This window comes from Oxyura jamaicensis, chromosome 8, assembly GCF_011077185.1.
Source record: "Oxyura jamaicensis isolate SHBP4307 breed ruddy duck chromosome 8, BPBGC_Ojam_1.0, whole genome shotgun sequence".
Classification (NCBI taxonomy): Eukaryota; Metazoa; Chordata; class Aves; order Anseriformes; family Anatidae; genus Oxyura; species Oxyura jamaicensis.
Window position 1 is genome coordinate 2,034,654 of NC_048900.1, and position 24,724 is coordinate 2,059,377.

General features: G+C 42.6%; 1 protein-coding gene across 1 annotated transcript in view; it reads left to right on the top strand.

Annotated features, from left to right (window-relative positions):
• LOC118170933 overlaps nucleotides 1-20,407 on the top strand; it is a 183,764-nt gene extending 163,357 nt beyond the window's left edge. Inside the window, exons 9-11 of the mRNA XM_035333564.1 lie at nucleotides 7,755-7,875; nucleotides 8,104-8,235; nucleotides 18,286-20,407. Coding sequence (XP_035189455.1) covers nucleotides 7,755-7,875; nucleotides 8,104-8,211 — 229 coding nt within the window. The 3' untranslated portion in view covers nucleotides 8,212-8,235; nucleotides 18,286-20,407. The remainder of the gene's footprint in view (nucleotides 1-7,754; nucleotides 7,876-8,103; nucleotides 8,236-18,285) is intronic.
• Nucleotides 20,408-24,724: the final 4,317 nt, after the last annotated feature.

A 24,724-nucleotide genomic window follows, 5' to 3' on the forward strand; every position in this document is an offset into this window, starting at 1 on the left:
GGGTTGGAAGGGACCTTAACGATCATCTTGTCCCACCGCCCTTGCCGTGCCACTCACTAGATCAGGTTGCCCAGGGCCTTGTCCAGCCTGGTCTTGAACACCTCCAGGGAAGGGGCATCCACAGCTTCTCTGGGCAAAATGAGAAGTTATGCTGCTGCTCAGATAACAGCTAGGAACCGTTGCCAGGGTAATTTAGACATTTTCAAAAGCAATGATGAAGGTGGAGAGCCTTTCGACATTTAATTCTCTGGTTCTTTTTCTTCAGATGCACAATATCTGTCCAATTTCTCACTGAAAGTTAGATCCTGATTTTCTAACTTGACTGGTTAAGGCAACTAGCCAGAAGAAATAAGAGATCAGCTGAGGAAGTATTAAAACTAGGTTTACTGGGGAGTCTCTGGCTCCTTCCTGCTTTTTAGGCTGCAGCAGAAGCCAAGAACATTTATTCCCATTTCCACTTGGCAAAGAATGTTTTTATTTTTATTTTATTTTTCCAGATACGGGTATCATTGTTGTTACTTCTTTTCTGTCTTTCCCAAATTCAATTACTGAAAAGCTGCTTTCTGGATGCCTTTGGCTAATACTCTTGAGTGTCCGTTTAAAACAGATGGACACAGATTTGATGTATAACAGCTTTTTGGTTTTGTGACAAACCTGACCTGGTTGAACCTGAATGAGACAGTTGAAATGATGTTTTTATTTATTTATTATTTTATTTTTAAAGACGTTTTATTCTACATCCAAAGAAAAAAGCTTAAATAGTTTTGGATTCTTTTCTCCTGTTTTAATAACTATCCTTTTACAATCATGACAAATTTCATTTTTAGTAGAAAAAAGCGATTTGGAATCTCTATTCTAAAATGCTAAAAATGTTTTAATTTTTTTTTTTTTTTTTTAAAAAAAAAGTCCTTCCTGCAGTTTCAGGCTCAGAAAAGAAGCTGTCTCCATTGCCTGTGACCCCCTACCAGCAGAGGCTGTGCTGCAGGCCGGGGCAGGCCGTGTAGGCCGACCTGGCAATGGGGGCTAGCACTGATGCTGCCGTGAGTGCCATTGTGGCTTGTATAGTCACACACATGCCACTGCTGAACTCCGTAGCCTCGCTAAATTGATTTCCATAATTTTCGAGGTTCACCTTGATGTGCTGTATGTCTGTCTATGGAGCTTCTGTGGTTACAGTCTAGGCAAGGTGTGATTAAAGAAGAGGTACTTATGCCTATGGCTCCTCTGGTGACTTTATCAATTTCTAGCCTCTTTATCTGAAATTTATCTGTGGAGAAAACCTTTGCTAAACATAGCTATTGCACTGGTGTCTGCATGAATGCATAGCCAGCCTGAATCAGAGGGGTCTGACAGCCCCCCATGCTTTCATGGCATGCTGAACCTAAGCTGTGCCTGTCCCAGGAAGATGTGTGGCACAAGTGAAATCCCTGTGCACACCAAAGGACTCAATGTATATTACTGTGTGTGTGTTTTGGATGCCTGCTTCAGACCACCTCAGCATGCCCCCATGGGCAGAACCTGCACAAGCAACTAGAGCCCATGAGAGCACTCCCAGGCTCTGTCTCCCAGTTTATGGTCACCCAAAATCTGGTTTGCGTTCCCTGAGACTGCTCCTCCGTGTGAACCATGGTGCAGAAAGGAGGACAACTGTCTCCCCTCTGTACTTCAAAGGTGCATCCCCCCTCCAAGCTGTAGCATTAGCATCCAGACTACGCAACCTCAGCTGCCTCAACAAGGGTGTGTGCACCCAGCAGGGTTAGCCTACCTGGCTCCCCAGCCGGCTGCCAGGAGGACCACAACCTCTGGATGGCCTCTGGGAACTTCTGCTGGGAGTGGGCACAGGGGCCACCACCACCAATGCTCGCCAGGGAGGAACACCACTGCTCTGCAGTGCTAACATGGGGCCACGCACTGCTGCTCTCCTTGTCCTCCCCTGGTCCTCCTCTGCAGCTCTTGTGTCACCGTGACTCTTGTCTAGAGAAGTTGCGTCCTATCTTCCTCTTGTCCCACTGAGTTTCACCAACTGTCGGGTAAGCTGCAAAGCCTTGTTACTCTTTCCAATGTTTCTGCTTGGGGATGGCTTCCTGACACATTTGAGGTCCTGTGTCATTTGGAAACACTGAGCTAGTTTAGTTAACATTTAAATTTTTCTTGGATTTATAATTGTTCTCATGTGTCAAGAGGTCAGCTAAGACAGCTTTTTAAGCTGGAAAAGCTAGCAACAAATCCAATCAAGTAAATATCCTTCGGTTTCAATGGCTTTTCCTCTCCTTGTTTCAAGCCCAGAAGGAGGCCTTAAAGTTGATGAGAAGATAAATTCAATTACACTTAAAGCTGACTTTGGCTCTTAGCTCTCATACTACCTTTCCCCATCTTTACCATCCATCCTATTGCAATCGTTTAAATTTGCCCCAATAGTAGTTTGCCTATTAGCTTTGCTAATGAATTTACTAGTGCAAAAGACCACTTGCAGGGCTGTCCTAAACATAATGAATGTAATTATTTAACACAAAACTAGGGCAGCATCTTTTTCTCTCTTGACAAGAATAATTCTTTATTCTCTCATTAGCTATGTGCCTTGGTCTCAGTAAACTAGTTATTGACCTGCTCATTTAAGGAGCTTCACTCTAAATGCTTCTTCCCTTATTTAACTCAGACAAGTTCCTATAATTTCCCCTCACCATGCAGTGCTAGCCTGTAAAATGTAACCATTGTTCATTTGTTGTGAAGAAAGCTGGAAGACAGGAAGCTATTCTTAGATGGATGCTCAGCCTCCCGAGCCCTGCTTGCTTGTCCCTGGTTATAATGGATACAAAACTGTATGGGGCTTAGTAGACATCATGTAAACTCTATAGGAAATCTGAGCCAATGAATCATGGAGACAGACCCCTACTGAGCATTGTGTGTCTGAACAGACTGCAAATAGATAGAAAAGCAGCTTAAGCAAGTGGCTTTTATATGACAAGAATGCATAAATTAGAAATGAATTGAGAGTATCTGTTGTTTTAAGGCAGTTGGATTTTTACTTTCAGTACCGTTGCGCTGTTATAACAAACCACTAATTGCTCAGGCTGTGCTGGAGGCTGATGCAGGATATTTTGCATGTGCGTGGTTTCTGTCGCTCCATGCCTTGTGCCCTGCAATGCATGGGCTCTGTGTGGCAGCCCAGCAGCGCCATCCCCAGCTGTTCCCCTTGTCCAGGACTGACCGCTGGGCATCCTTGGAGGCTCCCACCCAGAGCACGGCAGAGGCACCCAGGGAAAGCTCACTCCAGCTGTGTCAGGGCCTTGTCATCTCCCACCCAGGGCACGAGCTGGAGCTGTGCTGTGGTGGAAGCGCCCCTCTCCGTTTGGCAGCAGACTCACATATCTGGGCATGGAGAAGGCTTTCAGGTGCTTTTGTCTGCAGGAGGTGGGCTGAAGATGCACCCACCATGGCCGCAGCAGCAGCAGCAATCATCTCTGCTCTGCAGCTGTGAATGGTGGTGAGTCAGGGAAAAAAAGCACTGCTGGGGCTAAGGGCTCCATGCAACAAACGAGCACAGTTTTGTTGCTTGCTTTTTGACTGTTTTCTGGCCTTTTTTTTTTTTTTTTTTTTAGTACCTTTTGTTTTATTATTAACTTTGCCATTTCCTAAGATGAAATATCCTGTCTATGATTGTTCACAGATTGTGATAATCATCTACAGGCAGATGGCCCATAGTCTGTGGTCCAGCAATTGTAGGAAAGAGACAGATAGCAGCCCTTGGTTATGTTTAGGAATATTGAAGCTGCAGTATTGCTGTTTCTCGTGGCCCAGTATGGGCTGTAGCACGTCCTGCTTGGTTATCCTCTGAGTCATCGGTGCCAGAAGAAAAAAAGGAAGTCCCTGGCTATATTTAATCTGAATGTCCCCGGTGTGGGCTGGTGCTGCCATGAGCCACCTCAGGGTTACCAGGGGTTGTCAGGAAGGGCCGTGTCTGTGGTGTCACCAACCTGCCAGACACCTCACCATGCCCTGCACCTCTTGGCAGCATTGGGTGTCCTGCATGCCACTGCCCCATCCAAAGTGCAGTTCAGCTTCATGTGAAATGCTCACGAAGTCCTGCAATGTGCAGACCCCGTGGTTCTGGGAGCATTCTTGGGAACGGCAGTTGGGAAATAGACATCTTGATGTACATGTGACACGGCTGGTGGCTGCAGATGTCTGTGCTGTGCTAACTGCAGTACCTCTGTGGAAAGGGGGGTTGCGTAATGTAAAAAAGCATCAGGTTTTCTTCGTGAATACAAATTCCAAACCTACTCACCGCAGAAAGTCAGTGCAAGTTATTCATGCTTTAGAAAGGAAAATAAGGTGCTGTATTTTAGCTGCCTCATTTTCTCAAAATTATTCTTAAAAATCTAATGTTTTAATAGAAAAGCTTTAAGGGTAAGTGTTTGCTATGAGGCAGCTTACTTGCAAAGTGTTTTTCCATTTCTCCTTGGTAGATTCAGAAAATAAATGCTTTATTTTAGCCTAGCATTTCTCTGTTTGAATGTAATTGTGCTGCAAAAACTTAACAATAAACACCTTCACCTTAGGGAAAGCTGGTTAACAATTTCATTGCATTTTTATGTTTGAATAATGATGCTTTAATATATCTTTTCTCAACTGTAATTTCCACCATCCTTAAAAGAACAACTTGGCTTCACAGTGCATGAATTCTAAGCTAAAAAAGAGACAAATTAGGACAAAGCCTGTTGGCAGTAGAGAATGGACAGCAGAACAAAATGGTATGACTAAAAAATACTGTTCAAAGCAGAAAGGTTTTCAGCCTGAGATTTAGAAGGCTTTCTGTCTTAATTCTGTTCAAAATTGTTTAATTACAACTTCTGTGGGGCGTATTGGTGTGTGTTAGGCTGCAGGATACAATCTGGGTTCCCAGGTCATGGCTCATGGAGCTGCCCATGGTTGTGTGGCTCTGCAGAAATACTGCCAATATGCACATGTAAAAATGGTGTACCGGGCCCTGTATCAGTCCTTACTGGTCTAAAAAAAATAAAACAAAAATGCATTTGTCAGATCTTGATGAGGAAATTGCATGAGCTACTTCTTGACTTGCTGCTCCCTGAAATGCAGAACTAAATTTGGATAACAACCTCTTTTTCTAATGGCACCAAGGTTCATTTTTAATGTCAGAAACCGATATGAGGGCAGTGCATATGTAACGTGATCCCCTCCAGTCCTTGGAGTGTGGTGCTGTGGCATTATGTTCTTCCATTTTGTCTGTACATTTCTAGCTCTGATAGACTGCAAAGCTTTCTTTGCAAACCTTCATTAGTTTGCAAATCTTCATTAGTTAGTTCACATGAGATGCGGGTAAGGGAAGAAAGCAGGGAGACTGAATCCTAGACCTTCAGTCCTACTTACAACCCTTTTCTCTTTCTTAAATCACCGTTTCTGTATGAAAAATGATTTGGCAGTGAAATATTATGGGGTAAAGTGTGAGATTAATACATCTCCCATCTTGACAAGTTTTCCCCCTGTGTCATTGAGACCTTAAGTTTAGCTTGTTTTTAGCAGCTTGATGTAACTCAAAGAAACATGGGGTTAGTTTCATTTGATGCACACACTCATAGACTGTTCTTTAGTGCAGGTTTAGTTAGATTTATTTATCGCAATTTTAACAAAATCAACTTTGTATCATGTGATCCCCTGTCACATACTTACAAAACTCCCACAGTTTAGTAATTGCTAAAATGAAGAACAGGACAAAGCACTGTGTGTGTGTTAGGAGACAGTGCAGTCTTACAAAGCTTGTCTGTGTAAGACAGAAGTGGGATAAAGGCAAGGGGAAAATGTATTCCCCAAGATTTATATTTGAAAGTTGAACACAAAAGATGAAGGGCCTGGGATCGTTTTCTCTTCTAGAGGGAATGTCCTTTTTGAGGGTTAAGGTGCAAGCTGTTTCTTCATCTCTAGCAGTGGTCTTTGCCTCCCACCCACTAAGAGAAGAAAGTGCCCTGCGACACCGTGCAGACCTTTGGTGAAGTTGCCTCTTTCAGTTGCACTTCAGGAAGCCTTTTCTTGTTCCAGCTTGTGAGGCTCTCGGGTAGTCTCATTGGAGCTGCTATTTCCAGCCTCATTGTCCACCTCTGGTGTGGTTCCTGAGCCGGGACCCTCTGTACGGTGGAGACCACAGGAGCGCGTGTCCCCTGTTGCAGACACTGTATTGTTAATGGAGAGTGGAAGGGGAGACAAAAAGCCCCGTAATTGCAAAGGCTTATGATGTGTGCTGTGTGATAACCTGGAATCCGTGATTTCTTTTCATCTCTGCAGATACATATTTGTATCTAAACCCATCCTTTCAAGCTCCTCTCACTAGACTGATCATTTCTTGGCATCCCAGGAGAAGGGAGGTCATCGGGGCATGGAGGAGGAGCCAAAATAGCAATATTATACATCACATAAACACTTTAAGAATTGGTAAACGAACACAACGTGCTTTGCTCCAATACTTATTAAACAGAAAGAGGAATCTGTCTCGGCATGCTGTAGGATGATCATTAATTTTTAATAGTGTTAATGTTTATTAGTGACAGATGATTGACTTTAAGTGCCTTATGAATAATAAATAAATGATGTGGATTTTGGGCATCTGCCTCAGATTTGTATGCAAAGCCAATGGGACTAACCTTTGCAGTTTTAGAGGCGCGTAGCTTTGATTGCTGGACATATGCTGTGACACAAGCTGTAAGACTTCTCAGATTTTTAGCTCCGATAAACCTGAAAGGCCTCTCTAGCCTCTTTGTGAGACCACATCGATTGTTCGGTGGCTTCAGGATGACAGGGAAGCTCCTTGCAGCTCTTTTGGCTAATGCGGGACTGCTGGAAGGTGCATTATTCACTCTGAGGCTCTGCTGGATTTCATAACACTTAAACACCTGTGTCCATCAAACAGAACACACAGGATCTCAGCTAGAGCTGTTCTTGACTTTGTAATTTCATTGACTGACAGTTTAATATCTATTTATTTTCACATCTGACTCCAGTAGAGACAGGCTGGCATCCTGAATGTCAGGATATTATGCTGACAACTGTGTTTTTTCATTACTATAGGAAAAAAGAAAAAAAAAAAAAAAAAAAAGATTCTTCATAAGTAGAGAGGTTCTTTTCAAGCACAGCAACAATAATAAAGACCAAATTATACTTCTTATAAGATTGGTAGTAACTAGTGATAGGCACATATTTACGTGTAAGTATTTAAATAGGAACAACGGCATTTGGTTTTAGACTTTCTAGTAATCTGTTTCTTACTTTTATACTGTGAAATGCTATTTAATTACATCGTTTAAAAAACTGGAATAACCGTCTTTGCCATGGACTCTCGTAAACTATCTTTGCTAAAATGAAATGTTTAAAATCAGTTTATTTTGATCCAATTTTGTTTGCTTTCTAAACAGAAACAAGTGGTTTATCCCATCTAAATTCTACAATATTGAAACTATTTAAGAGAACATTTCAAGAAGAGAAAAGAGAAATGTGCATGTTTCGGCGAGGCTGTGCTGATATTTAGAGAAAAGAGCGTAAATTTGCTTCCATATTGGGTACTGGCCAAGTCGCTGACGATTCTGTAATAATGTTCTCCAGATGTGAGGCAGTTAAACCAGACCAAAATGGCTGCTGCTAACTTGCTGCCATTCAGCGCGTGCTACATATCAGAAAATTTGTATTTAATTCGACTTTAGTTCAATGGATTGTGATTAATATTGTTATTATCCTGATTCACTTTATAGACCTGACTCTTCTGGGTTTCCTCAGAGCACAGCACTACACATCAGCCCTGGTTACATGGTGTACCCGATGGGGACATCTAATGCAGTTGCATTCCCTGACTACTGGGTGCTCCAGCAGCGGGTAAGAAACACAACAGTGCTCGGTAAAACATTTAGAGAGACTGAAATTAAATTCCACCCTATCCAAGAAAATATGTGAGCTCCTGCTGTCTCTGGGGAGACACGTTGGTATGGAGAGCAGGTTTCTGCATTGCGCGCCCAGCAACAATTGCCCACCCAGAGAGAAACTTGGGTGCTGCACATTGCTTGAGCCTGCCTCCTAGTGACAGTGTATCTTGTTTTTCCCCAGGAGCTGTCTGGGATGCAGCCACCTTGTCGTCCTCAGCCACCCAAATACCTTCAAAAATCAGTCTTCTGGTGGACTCTGCCTTGCTTTACTGTGCCAATAGAGACATAGATGCACCAATATTGGTGATCAAAGGTAAAGAGAAGCACCATGTTGGCACATTTTGAGCATATAGCCAGCAGGGTGAGATTTTGCATGCTAGCAGCAGAGAAGATTTCTGCACAGCTAATCAAAGGGGGCAATATTTTAAGTACTGGTAAAGGCTTGGTGCTCTGCTTGCATTTACCAGTGTCAAGAGTATAGCAAGGACAAATGGGAATCTCACATGATCGTAATGTTCCTATTTATATATACATAAAATAGAACAGGGTTTTAAAAGCTAATGCAATTTTCTATTATAATGATACCCTTAATAACAATATGGTTTCACTGCAGAGATATAAACAAATATAATAGAAATGAGATAATGCTATGAAATAGATGCATTATTTTTGGAATTTGAAGGACACTTGCCAGAAAACATTTACCAACTTATGCAATCCACAGCAAATGAAATCAAAACTTCGCTTCTGCTATTGCCTGGATATAATGTATTTATTGTGCAGTTTCCTTATCGCTGTGGATTTCTAACATAATTAGTTGTTTCTGTTGTCTAGTGTATAATATCTGACCTAGAATTTACCAGAACTCACAAAACAAATGTTGAAATAAGAAGAAAGATAATACATTTTTTTTAATTCATTGGAAGATGCAATACTGATAGTTTGTTTCCACACTAGAGCTACCCGCCAGTGTTAGATACGCTGTGATTATCTCATGTATTTTATTGGAGTCTTATGTTTGGATTTTGCATATACTTTGCTGCCAGCTGAATTGAAATGAACTGCAATATCCAATTAAAACTTAGTTTTTTTTCTGCTTTAGATTCCTAATGTTAAAAATATTGTGGTTGAAATAAGAGCTGACCTGAACCTAAAACACATCCTGTGATCATGTTGTAACTAGCATGTGTTTATGGAAAATATTAGACTTTTCCTCTTATTATTTAATCCATCCTTTCTGTCTTTGCTTCTGTTCTGGTGGCTTTTAATTTGGTTCTTTGCTGACTGTGTGCTACTTTTAATCATTTAGCAGCATTTTGTCACATAAGTGACCACGTCTTTCTCTTTCGTTATGAAATACTAAAAATAGGAGTGCATAAACAGGTTGCTGGATGATGTTTATTACTGAACTTATGCTTACCATGTCTTCACTTGTCTCTGTTGTCGGAATGCAGGCAATCTGTTCTGATTCACACATGTAATGAGTTGGAGCTAGTGCAGAACATCCCCGTACTCCTGGGGCTGTGCCTGCCTCTTGGGACTCTCATTTCCTTCCCTTTGGGGCTGTGGGATGCCTGAAGCAAGGGACCCACTGCCAGTGGGGTGGCTGGGCTGTGGCGTGCATTGCCCGGGGCAGGCAGGTCCCCAGCATGGAAATTGATGCTGCAAGGTAAGAAAGCATAACATTAAAAAATGAAGGGTCGCTTGTGCCTTTGCTTCACTGGGTGACCCCTGTGTCTTTCTGCCCAGTTGAAGGGCATCAGATTGGGAACCTCTCTCCTCCTCCTTTTCTCCTTCTTGCTCCAGTCCTCTGTGGGCAGGCAGGGTGCAATGTGCAATGCTGCACGCTCAGCCCTGCAGCAGTAGCTGAGGCTCCGGCACACAGGCGTGCCTTGCTGCCTGGGGAGATGGTTGCAATAGTGACACTTGAGAGAATCAATACGTCTACCTGTACTCGAGCCCCTCTGCCTTTAACGCAACGGATTTATTATATATATTTTTTTCTGGTGCTCCCAGTTGTCTTCATTTCACAGATTATCAAGGCAATATAGCACAGATGCTCTCCTTATTATAAAAAATGTGGTTAGGTATGTAAAATGTCAGCCTGGATGCTTCCCTTGCCTGCGTGATGCAGGTTTAAATCTCAGGCTGGGCATGTGATTCCAACTTGCCTTGAGCGTAATAAGGAAGTAATTACTCAGCTGTTGAGAAAGGTCCTAATATCATTACAGATAACCTGAATGTCCAGGCAATATCTGGCTATTATTTGAAATGGTTTCAAAATACAGTTAAAAAAAATAATAAATGTCACATTCAAATCACATGGAAATAATACGAGTTATCGTAAAAAGTGTTATGAGATAATTCTAAATGTCAGTTTAGCATATTTTAGCCTATTGGATCTTTAAACAGAGTTGAATAACATCTTTCATGAAGTAAATTTCTTTTTGGTAAAACTGAAAGGGACAATAATATTTAAAGGTCAGTTAACATGGAGAGTTGGTTCTAGTTATTATTATTAAAGATCCAGCTGTATTAGCTTTACACAACATTACCCCACAAATCCTTATTAAAACTGTAAGAGCAAACCACATCTTTCTCTCCCTCCCTCCTTCCTGCCATGACTGCGAGATCTTTGGTTCGACTCTCTCTTTTTTGTGCGGAACAATTTCACTAGTGAATAGCGCCGGATGATCCTCGCCCTGCTGCTGCCACGGTGCATCCAAAGGAGTCATACATTATAGTTGCTGTCAATGCTGTGAACGAGAAAAAAAAGCCTCTCATTTCTACCTTACGTTTCAGCCTCCCGCGTATGATACGAGCCACCCTGCAAGCAATTGTTTAATAGTTTGGAGCTGCTTAGGAAATGGTAGTTGATTTCAATTTTTTATTTAAAGAAGAAGTTGCGGTGGTGTATTGTACGGCTGCTACTGCATTTAATTGAAAACAGGCAGGCTGTCTGTCTGCCCATCTAGCTGCCTGTCCATCCGTGACGAATTGGTATTAATAGCCTGCAAAATGCAGTGATTCACTGAGGCACGAGCACCCCTCTGCCCCCCCGGCACTCTCCTGCCAAGGAGCTGCTGGCAGGGAGCGCGTCCTCATGCAGTGCCCCCTGCCCATGATGGGCAGCCGTGGGGCACTGGTGGGGGCAGCCCTGCCCACAGCTCTGTCGCCTTGCCCCGTGTTTGAGTTGTGCTCTGCCTGGGTAGACTGGCCCCCAGCACCTCAGCCCCCTCCTTGCGGGAGCTGAGGAGCACAGAAGGTGGCCAGCTGCCTGCGGCTAGCCATGGCTGGCTTCTCAACGTGCTGCCAGGGGTGTGAGCTGTAGGGCAGCCTCAGTGCATGGGCAGAGGGTTTGCTCTGAGTTCATGTGCAGGTCTGGATGTTGCTCTGTGCTGAGCTTGTTGCAAGCTGGCCTTGGGCAAAGTGGTGGCGAGCTGCTGGAGCCCGGAGGTCCCTGGTGGGAAATGGCCAATGCAGCAGGAGGTTGGTAAGGTGGCGTCCAAGGAGACCCCGCTGCCTGGCAGTTCTTCTCCTAAGAAACCTCAGAAATGAATAGTGTCTCTTTCCACAAACCCAGAAACGTGAAGTAATGTTACACAAATGGAAGCGTTGTCAACAAGCTGCAGTTTTGGTGTGACACACCAGTGTCATTGCCTCACCTGTTAGTCGTGGGTGCCAGGTTTGGTGGGCAGCGCTGCCTCGAGGTAGGCTCGTGGAGGTGTTGGTCCAAGCATAACAGCACTGCCTGCAAACATGGCCCTTTGTGTTGCGTTGTTCCTTCAGCAAATGTGTTTGGTGCTTCTTGCCTTAGGTAGGTGCTGTTCAGGAGTGTAGCAAAATGTTTGCATCTCACCCGGAGAGGCAGGTTGCTGCTGGGTGTGGAGCTGGGTCCGTGAAAGGGGCCACCACCGGTACCTCCTGGTGGGGACAGGCACAGCTGCATGTGGCCAAGAAGGCTGCTGGCTGCTGCCCCATGTGAGCAGGTTGGGGACAGGAGGTGGGCACAGGTGGGAAAGGGACGGGGCAGTGTCTCACCGGCAGCTGCAGGGTGCTCATCTGCCCTCCCGCCCGCTGGTAGGCGCTCTGCGCCCTGCCCTCTGGATGTGAGGGAGAAAATGCTGTTATCGTTGAAATGCTTTTATTTGTGAAATATTAACTTTGTGTAATATATATTCAAAAGTAGATACTCATTTAAAGGTTATATTTAATATAGTGCTGCACCAGTTTTTCTATTTTATTATTATTTTCTTATACGTCTTTCCACTTTCAGAGGCAATGCTCCAGTGACTACTGCAATATAATAGCTGCTTTCTCTCTCACTACACAATTTGACAGCATTTATTCTTTCCTTCAGTGAACATAATTACTTCACATATGGAACCTGTGATAGCCTACAGGCATCTGAGAGAAACCAGAATCATACAATCTGTCCCCTTTGTGAGCTTAATTTACATTCACAAGTGTCATTTTAATAGTGCTGGCAACATGTAGGATAAAAATTACAGGTCAGCTGCAGCATGTCACAGGGAACTGTGCTTAAGTCAATAACATGGTATTATTACATTCTGGATAATTTTACAAGGTAGATCTCACAGGAGGAATTTGACCCCTATATCTTTAGTTTTCTGCCTTTTGGTTTTCTCCATAAAGTAATTCATTTAGAAATGAATGTTGCAAAGCTGCAAACACATTGACGTAGAGGTTATTCTGTAGTAGGCGTTTCCAAATCTGAAAGCAACACCTTTCGCTTACAGTAACTTGTAGCAGCACTTAGACCGTGCATCTGGCATATTTAAAGATTCTTACTGGTAGTTCTTGATTTTTTTCCTGGTTTGTGTAATCAAGACACCAAGGGTCATAGTCTTCTGTCTTTTAATTTCATACAGTTGACAGAAGCTTCAGCTTTCTGCAACCTATTAGTATATAGCCAGCTAAAGCAGTATCAGCCTAGGTGTTTTACAGACATTTTGTCAGAGAAAAATAGTGAGTGTACCAGAGACATGTTGTGTGCAGTGCTATGCAGAATACCTCATTTAATTTATGCTTGTATAATATCTAAAAGTAATACCTAATTTCTCATCCTGGCATCTGTAATATAAAGTTAGGTGCAATAAACAATGTATTAATAGATAAATAAACACTGATTATTTTTAATTAAAATCCAGTTTTGGGTACAGAGTCAAATCCAAACATGAAATCAGACTCAGTTAGCATTACTGATTACTTTCTGTTTTTAAAAAATCTGTACTTGACTGCAGTTTAAGTAAGTTTTCAAAGTTTGTTTAAGGGAAGGGCTCAAAGTCTTGCGTAGTTTCACTATAGTAGTCTGATGTTCAGAAAGTTCATATATGTACAGACAGGGAAAACACATCCCCAGGTGCATCCTTATGTTCAGGCATACCCACACACGCTCATTCTGAGTCATGCATTCATTCACTACCCCTGAAATTTGCATCCCTGTCTTGCTGTAAGCACTTTTACTCATTTAAGCAACACAAGGGGAAATCAATCTTTTATCTAATGATGCATTTTCTTATCACCAACAGTGTTGGAATTTGAGTGCAGAACACCATTTTTAATTACAAAAATAAAAAATAAACACAAAGCATTTTGTTCCTTTGAGGAGGCTAGGCAGATCATACTTGTGTGTTCAGCTATTGAAAAAGTGTGAGAAACCAGCAGCAAGGAATTGGAATGACCTCCCTGTATTTTCTTGGTGATCCTTCTTCTGCAGTACTCTGTCAAGTGAAAAGATGGTGAAAAAAAATCAAGTAGGTTTAAAAGAATGGAAGGAATGATTTGAGGTCTGAGAATTGTGATTGTACAATGAGAGCCAGGCCAGTCTATTAACTCAGCTACTTAAGTACCTATGTCCAGTGAAGATGCCTGCTACCTGAGGACTTGGAACACATCCCAGGATGTGAAAAATATGTACAGAAAGATCTAATGATTGCAATTAAAGCTAGGAAAATGTAAAATTGATAAGTAACACATTTTTGAGAGTGAGGTAATTAGGCATTGGAAAGGACTTCTGTTGGGACTGGTGGATGACCTATCAAAATTGCATGGCTTTGTAGAAGATGTGCCCCACTCTAGAAGGCATGTCCTATATAGAGAGGCTGAGTGCACTTGGTTTGTTCAGTCTGGAGAAGAGAAGGCTGAGAGGTGACCCCACTGCTCTCTGCGATGTCCTGAGGCAGGGAAGACCAAAGGAAAGTGCTGCTGGTCCCTGGGAACTGACGACAGGACATAAGGGACAGCACAAATCTGTGCCAGGGGAGGTTCAGATTGGGCACAAGGAAGGCTTTCTGTAATGTGAGGATGGTCAAACGCTGAAACAGGCTTCTTAGAAAGGTGTTGATGCCCCATGGCAGTCAGTGTTCAAGAGGCTTTGGGACAATGCCCTCAACAGTACGCTTTAACTTTGGTTAGCCCTGAAGTGGTCACGCATTTGGACTTCATGATTTTTGTGGGTTCCTTCCAGCTGAACTATCCTAATTCACTCAGCTGGTGCCCTGATGTTGGAGGCCAGTGGGTTCCATTTCATTGCTCCTATTTTACAGGTAAGACTGACTGTAGCTATTCCTCCAGGCCTTAGTCCCTCTGAAACTATACAGCCAAGCTCTGAAGTATTTGACCAGCCTTTGTAACTGTGTATTTATTGTGTTATTCAGAGCCTGGAACAGCAAAGTGCTTGCCTTTCCGATATTCTTTACCACAGCAGAAGGTTCCAGTTTTGTTTTCAACTCTCAGTTGCTGCAAGGCTGTAGGCTACGAAGCACGAGCTACAGGAGGCATGCTGGAGATATTTTTTCTTCCACCGGAGCACTCCCTCACCCCACACACCCCATTTTAGCAACTAAATCTTGTGGCTGAGGTATACAACAGCTTATATGCATGTATCAGTATTTTATGTGCCTGATGATCTACCGACTAAAGTGTTTTACCCATGAAATATTTGAAAGATAATAATTTTCATTCTTTATGATGATGTGATATGATCTACAGTTCGGTTGCAGATGTAATATTGTTAGTTCATCGGGAGATGTGCTAGACTGTCTTGTCCTCCTCTCCTTCAGCTTCCGTCTTCCCCCTCAGCTGACATTAAGGTTTATTGCTTGTGTGATTAATGGTTCCCATATCTGGTTTTCCTATTTTGAAAAGGGAAAAACAAAAACAACAACAAAAAGGTTTACAGGTGAGGCTTTGCAGACAGGAGAAAACCAAGTATGAGGCTCTGCCTATGAAGAGGTGGTGGCATGCAGGCCTGTGGGCATAATCTGTCGATGTTGCTTTAGTGAAGTGAATGAATCCTTATGGTGCTACTGCCAGCACGGAGTTTCTCCTGTGCTAAGAAAATCTGTGTGCTGGGCTGGGGACGCAGCACCAGGCTGTGTTTGCCAGGCAGCGCGCTGTGCCCACTGCCTGCCCTCCTCCCTTGCGTGCAGCGGTGTGACAGGCAAAGAAGTCCTGATGAGAACAGGTGGTCTTTCATACTGTGTTTTCTGAGAGATGGATAAATCTACAGATTATGTGTGTGCCGTTTTAGTTTATTACAAAGAGGATGCGGCTGAACAGAACCTGTAGTTAATATGAAATTTAAAAAGATGATGAAGTGTTTTTTTCTCCAAAGCTGACATACAATCTTCTTTCCCTTAGATCTTCTCCTCCTCCTTCTCAAAAAAACAAAACAAAACAAACAAAAAAAACCTGCCAACCTCTTGTCTCTGATTTGTTCATAAATACAGTATCAAACACCTCCTCTGTGCCTCTGATGTACATTAGAGAGTCCGCGTGCCACTGTGCTGATTCATCTGGAGGATGCCCTGCCAGAGAGTGGCTTGGCACTGTGTGGTACAGGAGAGGAAACCGATAGTGAGAAAAGCAGAGGCAACGGCATAATTATGAAGGATTTTTCCCCCTCATCGTTATTTATTCTTTTTTTTTCCATCTTTCCCTGGGTTATTTCTCTTCTCAAAATGAAAATAACCTGGCAAGAAAGCAGTGTTTCCACTCCTATCATTTTTTAAGGAAAGCAACATTGGGCATATTTTTTTAAAGTGTGAACTGAAAGATGATTATTCACCACTATTTTTTGTGGAAGCAAGCAGGCTTGTTAACTGTTGTGATGTTTTTAATGGTTCCATGATATCCCTGTGTCTTTATTGCTTGATTTATCTGTGCCTAAAGGATTATTTTGTTGAAAAACTTACTATGAATCTTGTGTTTAGGGCTGAGTTTATACATGTACAAGCACGTGTGTGAAATTGTATGGAAAGAAGGGACACAACTGTTAAGATACTTCTGTTTTCGGCTTTTGACTCTGTGTTATAAAATAGAAACTGTAGCCTTGAATTTCCATGCTTTAAAGTGGCTGGCTTCAAAGAGGAATTTCATAATTAAGAGCAGCTCAGCAACAACTGTCCTACAGCGTGCATCTGTGTACTCCCTCTCCTCCAAGTTCCTGACTCACCTTCTGTCATCCCCCTGCTTCTTCCTGCGGAACTGCTGCTCACGGCCCTCACCTCCCCGCTGTCCCACCCAGGGGACGTGTGCCGCGCTCTCTGCCACCCCTTGCTGCTGTTGTGAGGCCAGCCACAGCCCTACTGTCACCCGCACTGTCCTCGCCTCCTTCTCCTACCCAGTGGAAGGCACACACACACAGAGAGATGCTGGCATCACCTGGCTACCATCACCAAGTCCCATCCCTTCTACCGAAGTCTCATGGTCACGCTGTCTGGTGTGCTTGCTGCTGGACTGCACGTGACCAGCTGCGCTGTAGGGGATTTTTAATCCTATGCTGAGCCTCTGCCTTTTGTGTGTGGCTGTCGTGGGTCTTTGAAGGGTTATAGCCAGCATGCCAGTGTGGTGGTAGTGCCCTTGTTGAGTCTGCGGTGTCAGCCCCACACCGTGGGCATGGGGAGAAGTGGGTTTTCCCCCACTTTAGTTTAACAAAGGCATGTGGGGCTTCTGGGCTTGCAGTGGCTCAGAGCTGCAGCTGCCCAACATATCCAGCTCCTGCAGGGCTCTTTGGGAACGCAGAGCCTTTTCAGCACCACCTCCACAACCACCAGTTTGTTGTATTAAATCCAGGCCAAGAGGCTGAAGTTGTATAGATAAAAGGAACAAAGTGCCTTATTCCAGGTGGGTCCCCCACATTAAGTTGGCTGTCCAAAATCACCTCGTTCTGTGGACAGAGACAAGGGAAGGGGAAGACAGAGCACATTTTAGGGCCACTTGGGAGCCCTTTAGGTGGGTTGTGGCCATTTAGTCTTCAATAAAACACGAACGCTTGCCATGGCAACCCCAGTGGCACACGGTGCGTGCGCTGCCTCTGAGGCCGTAACGCAGGCAGGCCTCTGAGACTGCCAGCGCCGTAACACAGGCAGCAGGCAGGCGATTCCCGCAGAAAGTCTCACAAACACACAGAAGGAGACGTACAAGCAAACGGCCTCGCTTCAGGAAGCATCCGTGTTTTCCCAGCGTGGGTGTAGGTGGTGGCACAGCATGCTGCCGGGTGCCAAGGCTCTGCTGATGCATGCTGCTGGAAATCAGGTGGCGTGTGTGGTGGGACGGTGGCGGGGAGCGCACTGAAGGGACCCCCGTGTGTTTTCCATAATCCCCACTTAACCTGCAGAAAGAGGCAAACTGGTTTGCAGTGCCTCTGTTCCTCAGGAGGTCTCGGGGATGTTTAACGTCTTCTGCGGCGTTCTGTGCTGTTACCCCTAGGGCAGGCCGGGCCCCCCACTGTAAGTGGGTTTGGATCCGAAGCGCTGCTAGATCGGCCTCCTGGAAAGAGGGTGCTCTGCCTGGTAAAATCCGAAACAAAATGTTTATTGAGGAAGTATTAGATTAGTCACAGATTAATTACGATTGTCAAGTATTATTCATCTGTAATAAGAGTGAATTCTTCACTCAAGATTCATAGCAAAATAACATTATTTTTCAAATAGAAGTAATTTAAATTGAAGTAAGACCTTCTAATACCACCATCTGTACAAGTAAATTACTTTCAGAGTAATTAAATATGCATATCTGGGCTGTGTACTGTACTGATGAACCAAGTTTTATGGATGCAATATGCTTATAAATCCCTTAGGTATTAAAGATGAAGAATCCATGGCATTTTGCATTCATATAACCATGAATAAGAAAAAAAATATTTTGTCTGTTGCATAATTTTGGGGAATATATTTTTATTAACTTTTCCTAGTTAATTAATATTTTTGCCAAATAGCAAATATGATCACCATATTTATTAGTTTGACATTTCACAGGGACTTAAAGCTCCATAAGATATTTTAATGTTGTATGTGTCTGAATTTATGATCGTGACACACTCACTTATCTTCTGCAGGTTCCCAGGAAGCAGAGCAACGCAGTGAAACTGAAATCATTATGTTGACTGAATTTGTTACCACTGGACTCGCCCCACCATGAAATAGCACTGTGCAGCCAATTGGGATTCATGGTCACAGCCCTTTATTGGATCATCAGGGTTTATAGTCCATAACAAATACAAATACAGAAAGGAACAATAACAGTATGATACATCTGACCTATTATCCCACCTTACCAGAATCTGTCTGTGTCATGAGTACTGAAGTAGCGACCAGCTGAATGTTTTCTGAGGGCTTTCTTTCATACAGACAAATGGGAGAGTCACGTATGAAATGGAAGCCAAGTCTCCAAATACAGTGCTCTTTGTGCTGTCTTTAATGACTAAAAGCCATCCTTATGAGTACAACATGTCGTTTGTGATTTTTTAAGATAGCGGTTTGTAGGGAAGCTTGGGAGCTTTGCTTGAAGCATGTGAACACTGCAGAAATATTTGGTTAGAGAAGTAACTGAAGTCAGTTCTGCGGAGTACTTCAGAAGAAATCTGAAATCCCAGCAGATCACCCCTTTCAAAGAAGCAAACATGACTGTCTACCTGCCACCAAAATGCGAGAGCCATCTCCAGCGTAAAAATACAGAGTCAGCACAACCTCTGTTTGCAACTCAGCCACTCTGTGCTACACAGCATGGCTGATCCTTATGTATTTTGTCAATCTAATGTTTCTTTTGAAACATATAGAAGGTCTCTGTAGTAGAGAGATTTAATCTACCTATGGCACTTTCACAGTTATCTGTTCAGGTTAATCTTGGGAGGCTGGTTATAGATATAGGACATTAGATCAATTCTTTCTGTACTCCAATGGTAAAATAAAAATGGTGATCTGAAACTCAGATAAGCAGGGAATCATGAGGGCTTGATTCCTCTTCTCTAAGTCCTGTACTAACATGTATGAACTATCTAAGACTTGTACTAACACGTAGGAAACAGAAAGATGTGTGTCCTAAAGGTCACGTCTTTGGGAGCTGTTTATGTATATTTTAGATCATATTTCATGGTAGATGGAGGTGCATGTTTATATGCTGAAGAGAAAAAATAGAAATGTGTGTGCCAATTGACAATCCTGAAGTTTTCCAAGTTTGAACAACATAATTTCTGATCTAGTATAAGGTAAGTTTGGTGAAAGATTCAGTTGTATCTGGTCTGACCATGCACATGTATTGTACCAAAGTTAGCCACTCTCTGCATGCGCTGTCTTAATGTTTGGATCTTTTCTTTGGATGTCTTGTCACTTTTGTCTCTCTCAATCCCAGATTGTGCCCAGCCTGCAGATCCTAGTGCCTCTGCTTGCTTTGTTTGCAGGCTTTCATTTTCCAGAACTACCACTGAAAGACTAAATGGTGCCTTTTTTTAAAATTATTATTTTATTTTTAGAAGATTTTTCTAGCAGAGTTGAGGTTTCAAAGAAAACAAAAGAGGAATTTGGATGTGGATGTGCTGTGTGAGTCCTTGGGAAACATGCTTTGGCAGATAGCCGTGTGGAATTGCTCCTAGGAGGGCTGTATATAAAAGACTTATATAGTACTCCTGAACAGACCTGATTTCCAGGTCAAGGTTTAACCCATAACAGACAATAATAGTTATTGCTCTAAGGCAGTGGAGTACAGGCTGGAATTTATATAATAACATCCTTTGTACAGGAAAATATGCAAAAGATATTCTACATATTCAAAAAAAAAAAAAAAAAAAAAGGAAAATTGATAAGTGGATCTTTGTTTGGTTTCTGAATGTTTGTGTGTGTGTGTGACCAGTTTGCCACGTTCAAGTCCAAGTTTATGCTAAAACATTTTCAGATCAGCACTGTTAGGGTAATATAGCACAATTTCCAATAATTTGGAAACTGATCTTACAGTGTGTTTGAAATACCACTATGGGACAAAGATATTAAAATCTTGTCTTCCTGTGTCATGGATGCTTCGTGCTCAGGATGTGGTTCTCACAGAGGCTGGAGCATTATTTTCCATACCCTTTCCCCCCATTTAGCTTCTAGCTACTTAGACAAAATTGAGTAAAGAAGCCTTTACCTGAGAACCTTTTCACTGGTTGCCATGCTTTTAAAGCTTTAAAAGCTTTTGCTGAAAAGGTGCCTATTTTCTTATCACATTTTTTTTTTTTCCTCAAGAAAAAGGGCATCATTTGAAGTTCTTTTTTGGCAGCTGTATTTCATCATGATACATTATGTCAGGGCACATCAGTCACATGAGATTTTATGAGAAAAAAACATACCCTTTTTAGATGCCCCTCTCTGCAGCCCCCTTCAAAACACAGTGTTTTTTCAAGAAACTCTTCAACTATCAACAGCATTATGATACTTGAAACATCGTGGGTGTAATGGCTTCATCTTACTCAATTATATAAATGCTACTTAAAGAAGGAATGTAGAATGTAATGTGGTGAATTTAGTCATTCTAAAAAAAAAATTGACCATTTTCACCTTTTACTGATGTTTACTTTTCAGCACTGGGGAAGGGCTTCTTCTCTTCTGTAACCAGACTAATCCTGTGTTATTCTTTATTTTACCATAAAATGAGAAACATTCTGAATTCAAATGAAAATGAGGTACCTTGATGAAAGTGGGCTTCAGGTGTCGCACACTAAGCATTGTACATTTCTATTTGCTCTGATCCTCTAGCACACATAAGATTTCACCTCTTCACCTTTGAACAAGACTGCACTAACTTTGATCTTTTCAATTTTGTTCAACTCCAGGGAAGGAGCAGCTACTTGAAACATGTTATCATTTAGATGTTCAGAGGTTCCTTTTTTTTTTTCTTTTTTTTTTCTTTTCTTTTTTTTTTTTTTAAAAAAAAAAAGAAATAAGAAATTGAAAGCTGTACCGTGAAGTAAAAGCTGTAGATTTTTAACTTGAGCATTAGCTTTTATAGCTAGCATGTTATGCTTTAACAGCAAAAGCTCTCTCTATATGTAGAACAAAATAATTTGTTCTATGTGTAGAATAAAACAACAAAAAAATGCAGATTTTTAAAGCAAACAGAATTATTAAACATGTAAACATTTATCCACAGTAGTGTTACGGCTATCCTTTCCCAGGTCAAAGCATAAGCTTTGTGTTCCTGCTTCTTTCCTTATGGCCTCAGTCTGTTATTTAAGCCTCTGTACTACTGTGATATTAATTCATGATACTGACAGTTAATCTATTTTTATAACTGTTATTATCTGAGCAAAATAACAAACTAGGTTCTTCATTTTCTCTTCAAGTCTGAGAACATATAACAGTGGGAGCAAAGTTAAAGTATGATATTTTCAAGAACTCACATGGTTTAGCAATAGTTCTTATAATGATAGTCACCATGTGTCAGTATAGTAGCTCTTTTTCTTCTCCTATTACAAGCCATTTTTTTCACCTAAATACTTGAAAATGTAAATCAAAGGCCCCATTTCAAACTCCCGTTCGCTTTCTGAAGAGCAAAGTGGCTGTAAGGTCCAGGAAGTTTCATTGACGTTCATATGTTAAAGATGACCAAAAGCTTGCATTTTTGGCCATTTGCTCCTTTTTCTTCTTATCGGGTTTGTTCAGACTTGCGTTGTTTCATCCCATGTCTTCTCTGCTGAGGCTGCAGTCATTCAGGGGTGTTCACTGTAAGGAGCTTTTTGTGCCCATTGTACCAGTCAGTTGTCAGATCTTTTTGCTTTATTTTGAGGTTGACTTTGCACACTTGTGCAAACAGGGACAGTTTCCCTCTTCTAGGAAGTGCTGCTTGTTGAATTCCCTTCCATCGACAAGCTGTTGGAGACAAGTTAATGCCACGTTAATTTACTTTAACATCTGATTCTTCCTGTCTATTCTAAGGGTTGCTTAGACAACAGATCATCTCCTAAATGGTATCTTGTAAAAGGTCTAAAGTCCATTTTAGACCTTTAGTGAGCAATTACTCACTATTGATTTCTGGGGGTAAATACGACAAGCTGAAGTTAGAGTTGGCTCCCGTTATGTTGTTCAGATGCTCAGTGCTGCAGTGCCTGGCCAAAAATCATCTGCATGTGAGACCCAGACTATCACTTGCAGATCTCAGGGCTGAGAAAATCCTCTCATATCTCAGTGTCTGCTGGCTGCAGCTCCAAGTTCTGTCAGTGGGTATAGGAGCGAGCTGTTTGTAGTGTCCTTCATGCAGGCTGCTCTGGGGAACCACCCCCAGGAAGCACTGGCATTCCCCTGGCACTCCAGCAATGAGCACTGGTGATAAAGGCTCATAATTTTGTGGTGGTTTTCAGGTAGATGTCTCTGTCCAGGTTCAATGGGCATCATTCTACTCTACAGAAATAGTATTCAGCTTAGTTTCCATTTCCTTAATTTTTACAGAAAACTGCAAAAACAATTTTTCAGTCAAAACTGCAAGAGACACATAGAAAAAAGATTACTCATAAAAACAACTTAAAACATGACTTTTTTTTTAATAATACATTGTAATAATAATTTTGCTAAGTATATGCAGGATAGTATATAGGACAACATCTATCTTAAAGTCACTATTACCTAGATTTCTTTTAATAGTAGTTGGTAGTTAAAAGCTGTCCTTATTGTATTGAGGAAGTAAAATCCACACTTGTTAGGCTCTTATTTCATCCTCTTTCCTCTAGCCTCACCTTTTTGGCCCCACTAACTTTCATGTTCATAATGAACTCCATTTAGCTTCCCTGCAGTAGGACCTTGTCTTTGTTAATCACTGACCCAGCGACATGAAGCTGCGTAGGAGAGCAGATTTTTTTTTCTTTTTTTCTGAATTTTCTGTACTTCCTTCAGCAGTTGTAACTTCTAAGAAACTGCAGAACAAACAAGTATAAAAGATCAGGTAGATGGCCTGAAAAAGTAATGTTTAAAAGATGTCTCATTCATTGTACTCAGTTTTCTGCTAGCTGCTGACTGCAGACTGACAGCTGAAATCTTAGAAGGAGTTAATGAGATTAGGTCTTTGGCAATTGATTGCTCGATGCTGTCTTCTCATTCAGTGATGTCAGTCTTTTTTTTTTTTTTTTTTTTTTTCTTTTTACTTCTTCTCAGCAACTGCCTATGAACTTCTCATGGAGATCAGCTGGGACCTTGCAGCAGAAATCTCATTTAAAACAACTGGAAATGACTTCACCTTGGTTCACATCTCAGCATAACAGCCATGTCCTCCTCCTCCAGCCCTGCTGTGAGTCAAAGGCATTTTCTGGGCCGTTAATTTTCTGTGCCAAATGACCTCGGGCAGCTTACTGCCACCCCGTCTTTGCTTGGCTCAGCATGCACAAAGTTTTGTTTAAGATTAAACAACTACTTAGGAATCTCATCCAGAGATCTGTCCTGAGGCTGGATAGTTGCGAGTGGCAGGGAGTGTGGGAGGATATGGGCAGGTTTCTAGAGCAGTGGGCACCTCCGGTGTTTTGGAAATTCACCCCTGAACAACCTCAAAATCCTAAAAAACTGGTAGAATGCTTGCAAAAAGGGTGTCATGACTCTGGCAGTTCCAAAGAGACACAAATCACTTTGGTGTGCTGGGGTCTGGCCTATGCCTATCGAGCTGCAATTGATGCTACTGTCAACCTAGTGACAGACCCTGCGGCCACTCCAAGTCCTGTGACAGGCCCAGTGGCCACTTCAATCCCTACGATGGCTCCTGCAGCCGCTCCAGCTCCCACAGCTGCTCCAACCCCTGTGATGGGCCCAGCGTGTATGCCAACCCCTGTGGCAGGCCCTGTGGCGGGGTTAGAGAAACAAGCTGTAGCAGTGCAAGTCGCCCCTGCAGAGGGTGTTCCAACCCCCATGGCAGACCCTGTGGTGGGGTCAGAGAAACGAGCTGTAGCAGTGCAAGTTGCCCCTGCAGAAAAGGTGAAAAAAATGTTACAGAGATTCAGGTTGTTTAGAACGCAGAGAGTCTTCTGCTAGGTCTAGGTATAGAGAAGATGAGGCTGGGCCATCAGAAGTGCAGGAAGATGAAGATGAGAATGTCGAAAAATCAACAGCAATTACCTGAAAGCTTTACCAGCATGAGCTACGAGATGTGCAAAAAGATTTTGGTCGCTGCATAGGTGAGCAGCTTGTCACCTGGCTGCTCTGGTGCTGGGATACCGGAGCCAATTGTGTGGAATTAGAGGGCAAGGAAGCCAGGCGGCTGGGATCCCTTGCTAGAGATGCAGGCATTGACAAAGCAATGGGAGACGGAGCACGGCCTTACAGCCTCTGGAGGTGTCTCCTGTCAACTGTGAGGGAAAGGTATCCCTTCAAGGAAGAACTTGTATGTACCAGGCAAGTGGACCACTATGGAGAAGGGAATCCAGTACCTGAGGGAATTAGCCACGTGGGAGGTGATTTATGAGGACCCAGACAATGGACAAATATCCACAGATAAAATCAAGTGTACTCGACCCATGTGGGAAAAGTTTTTACGGAGCGCACCATCAT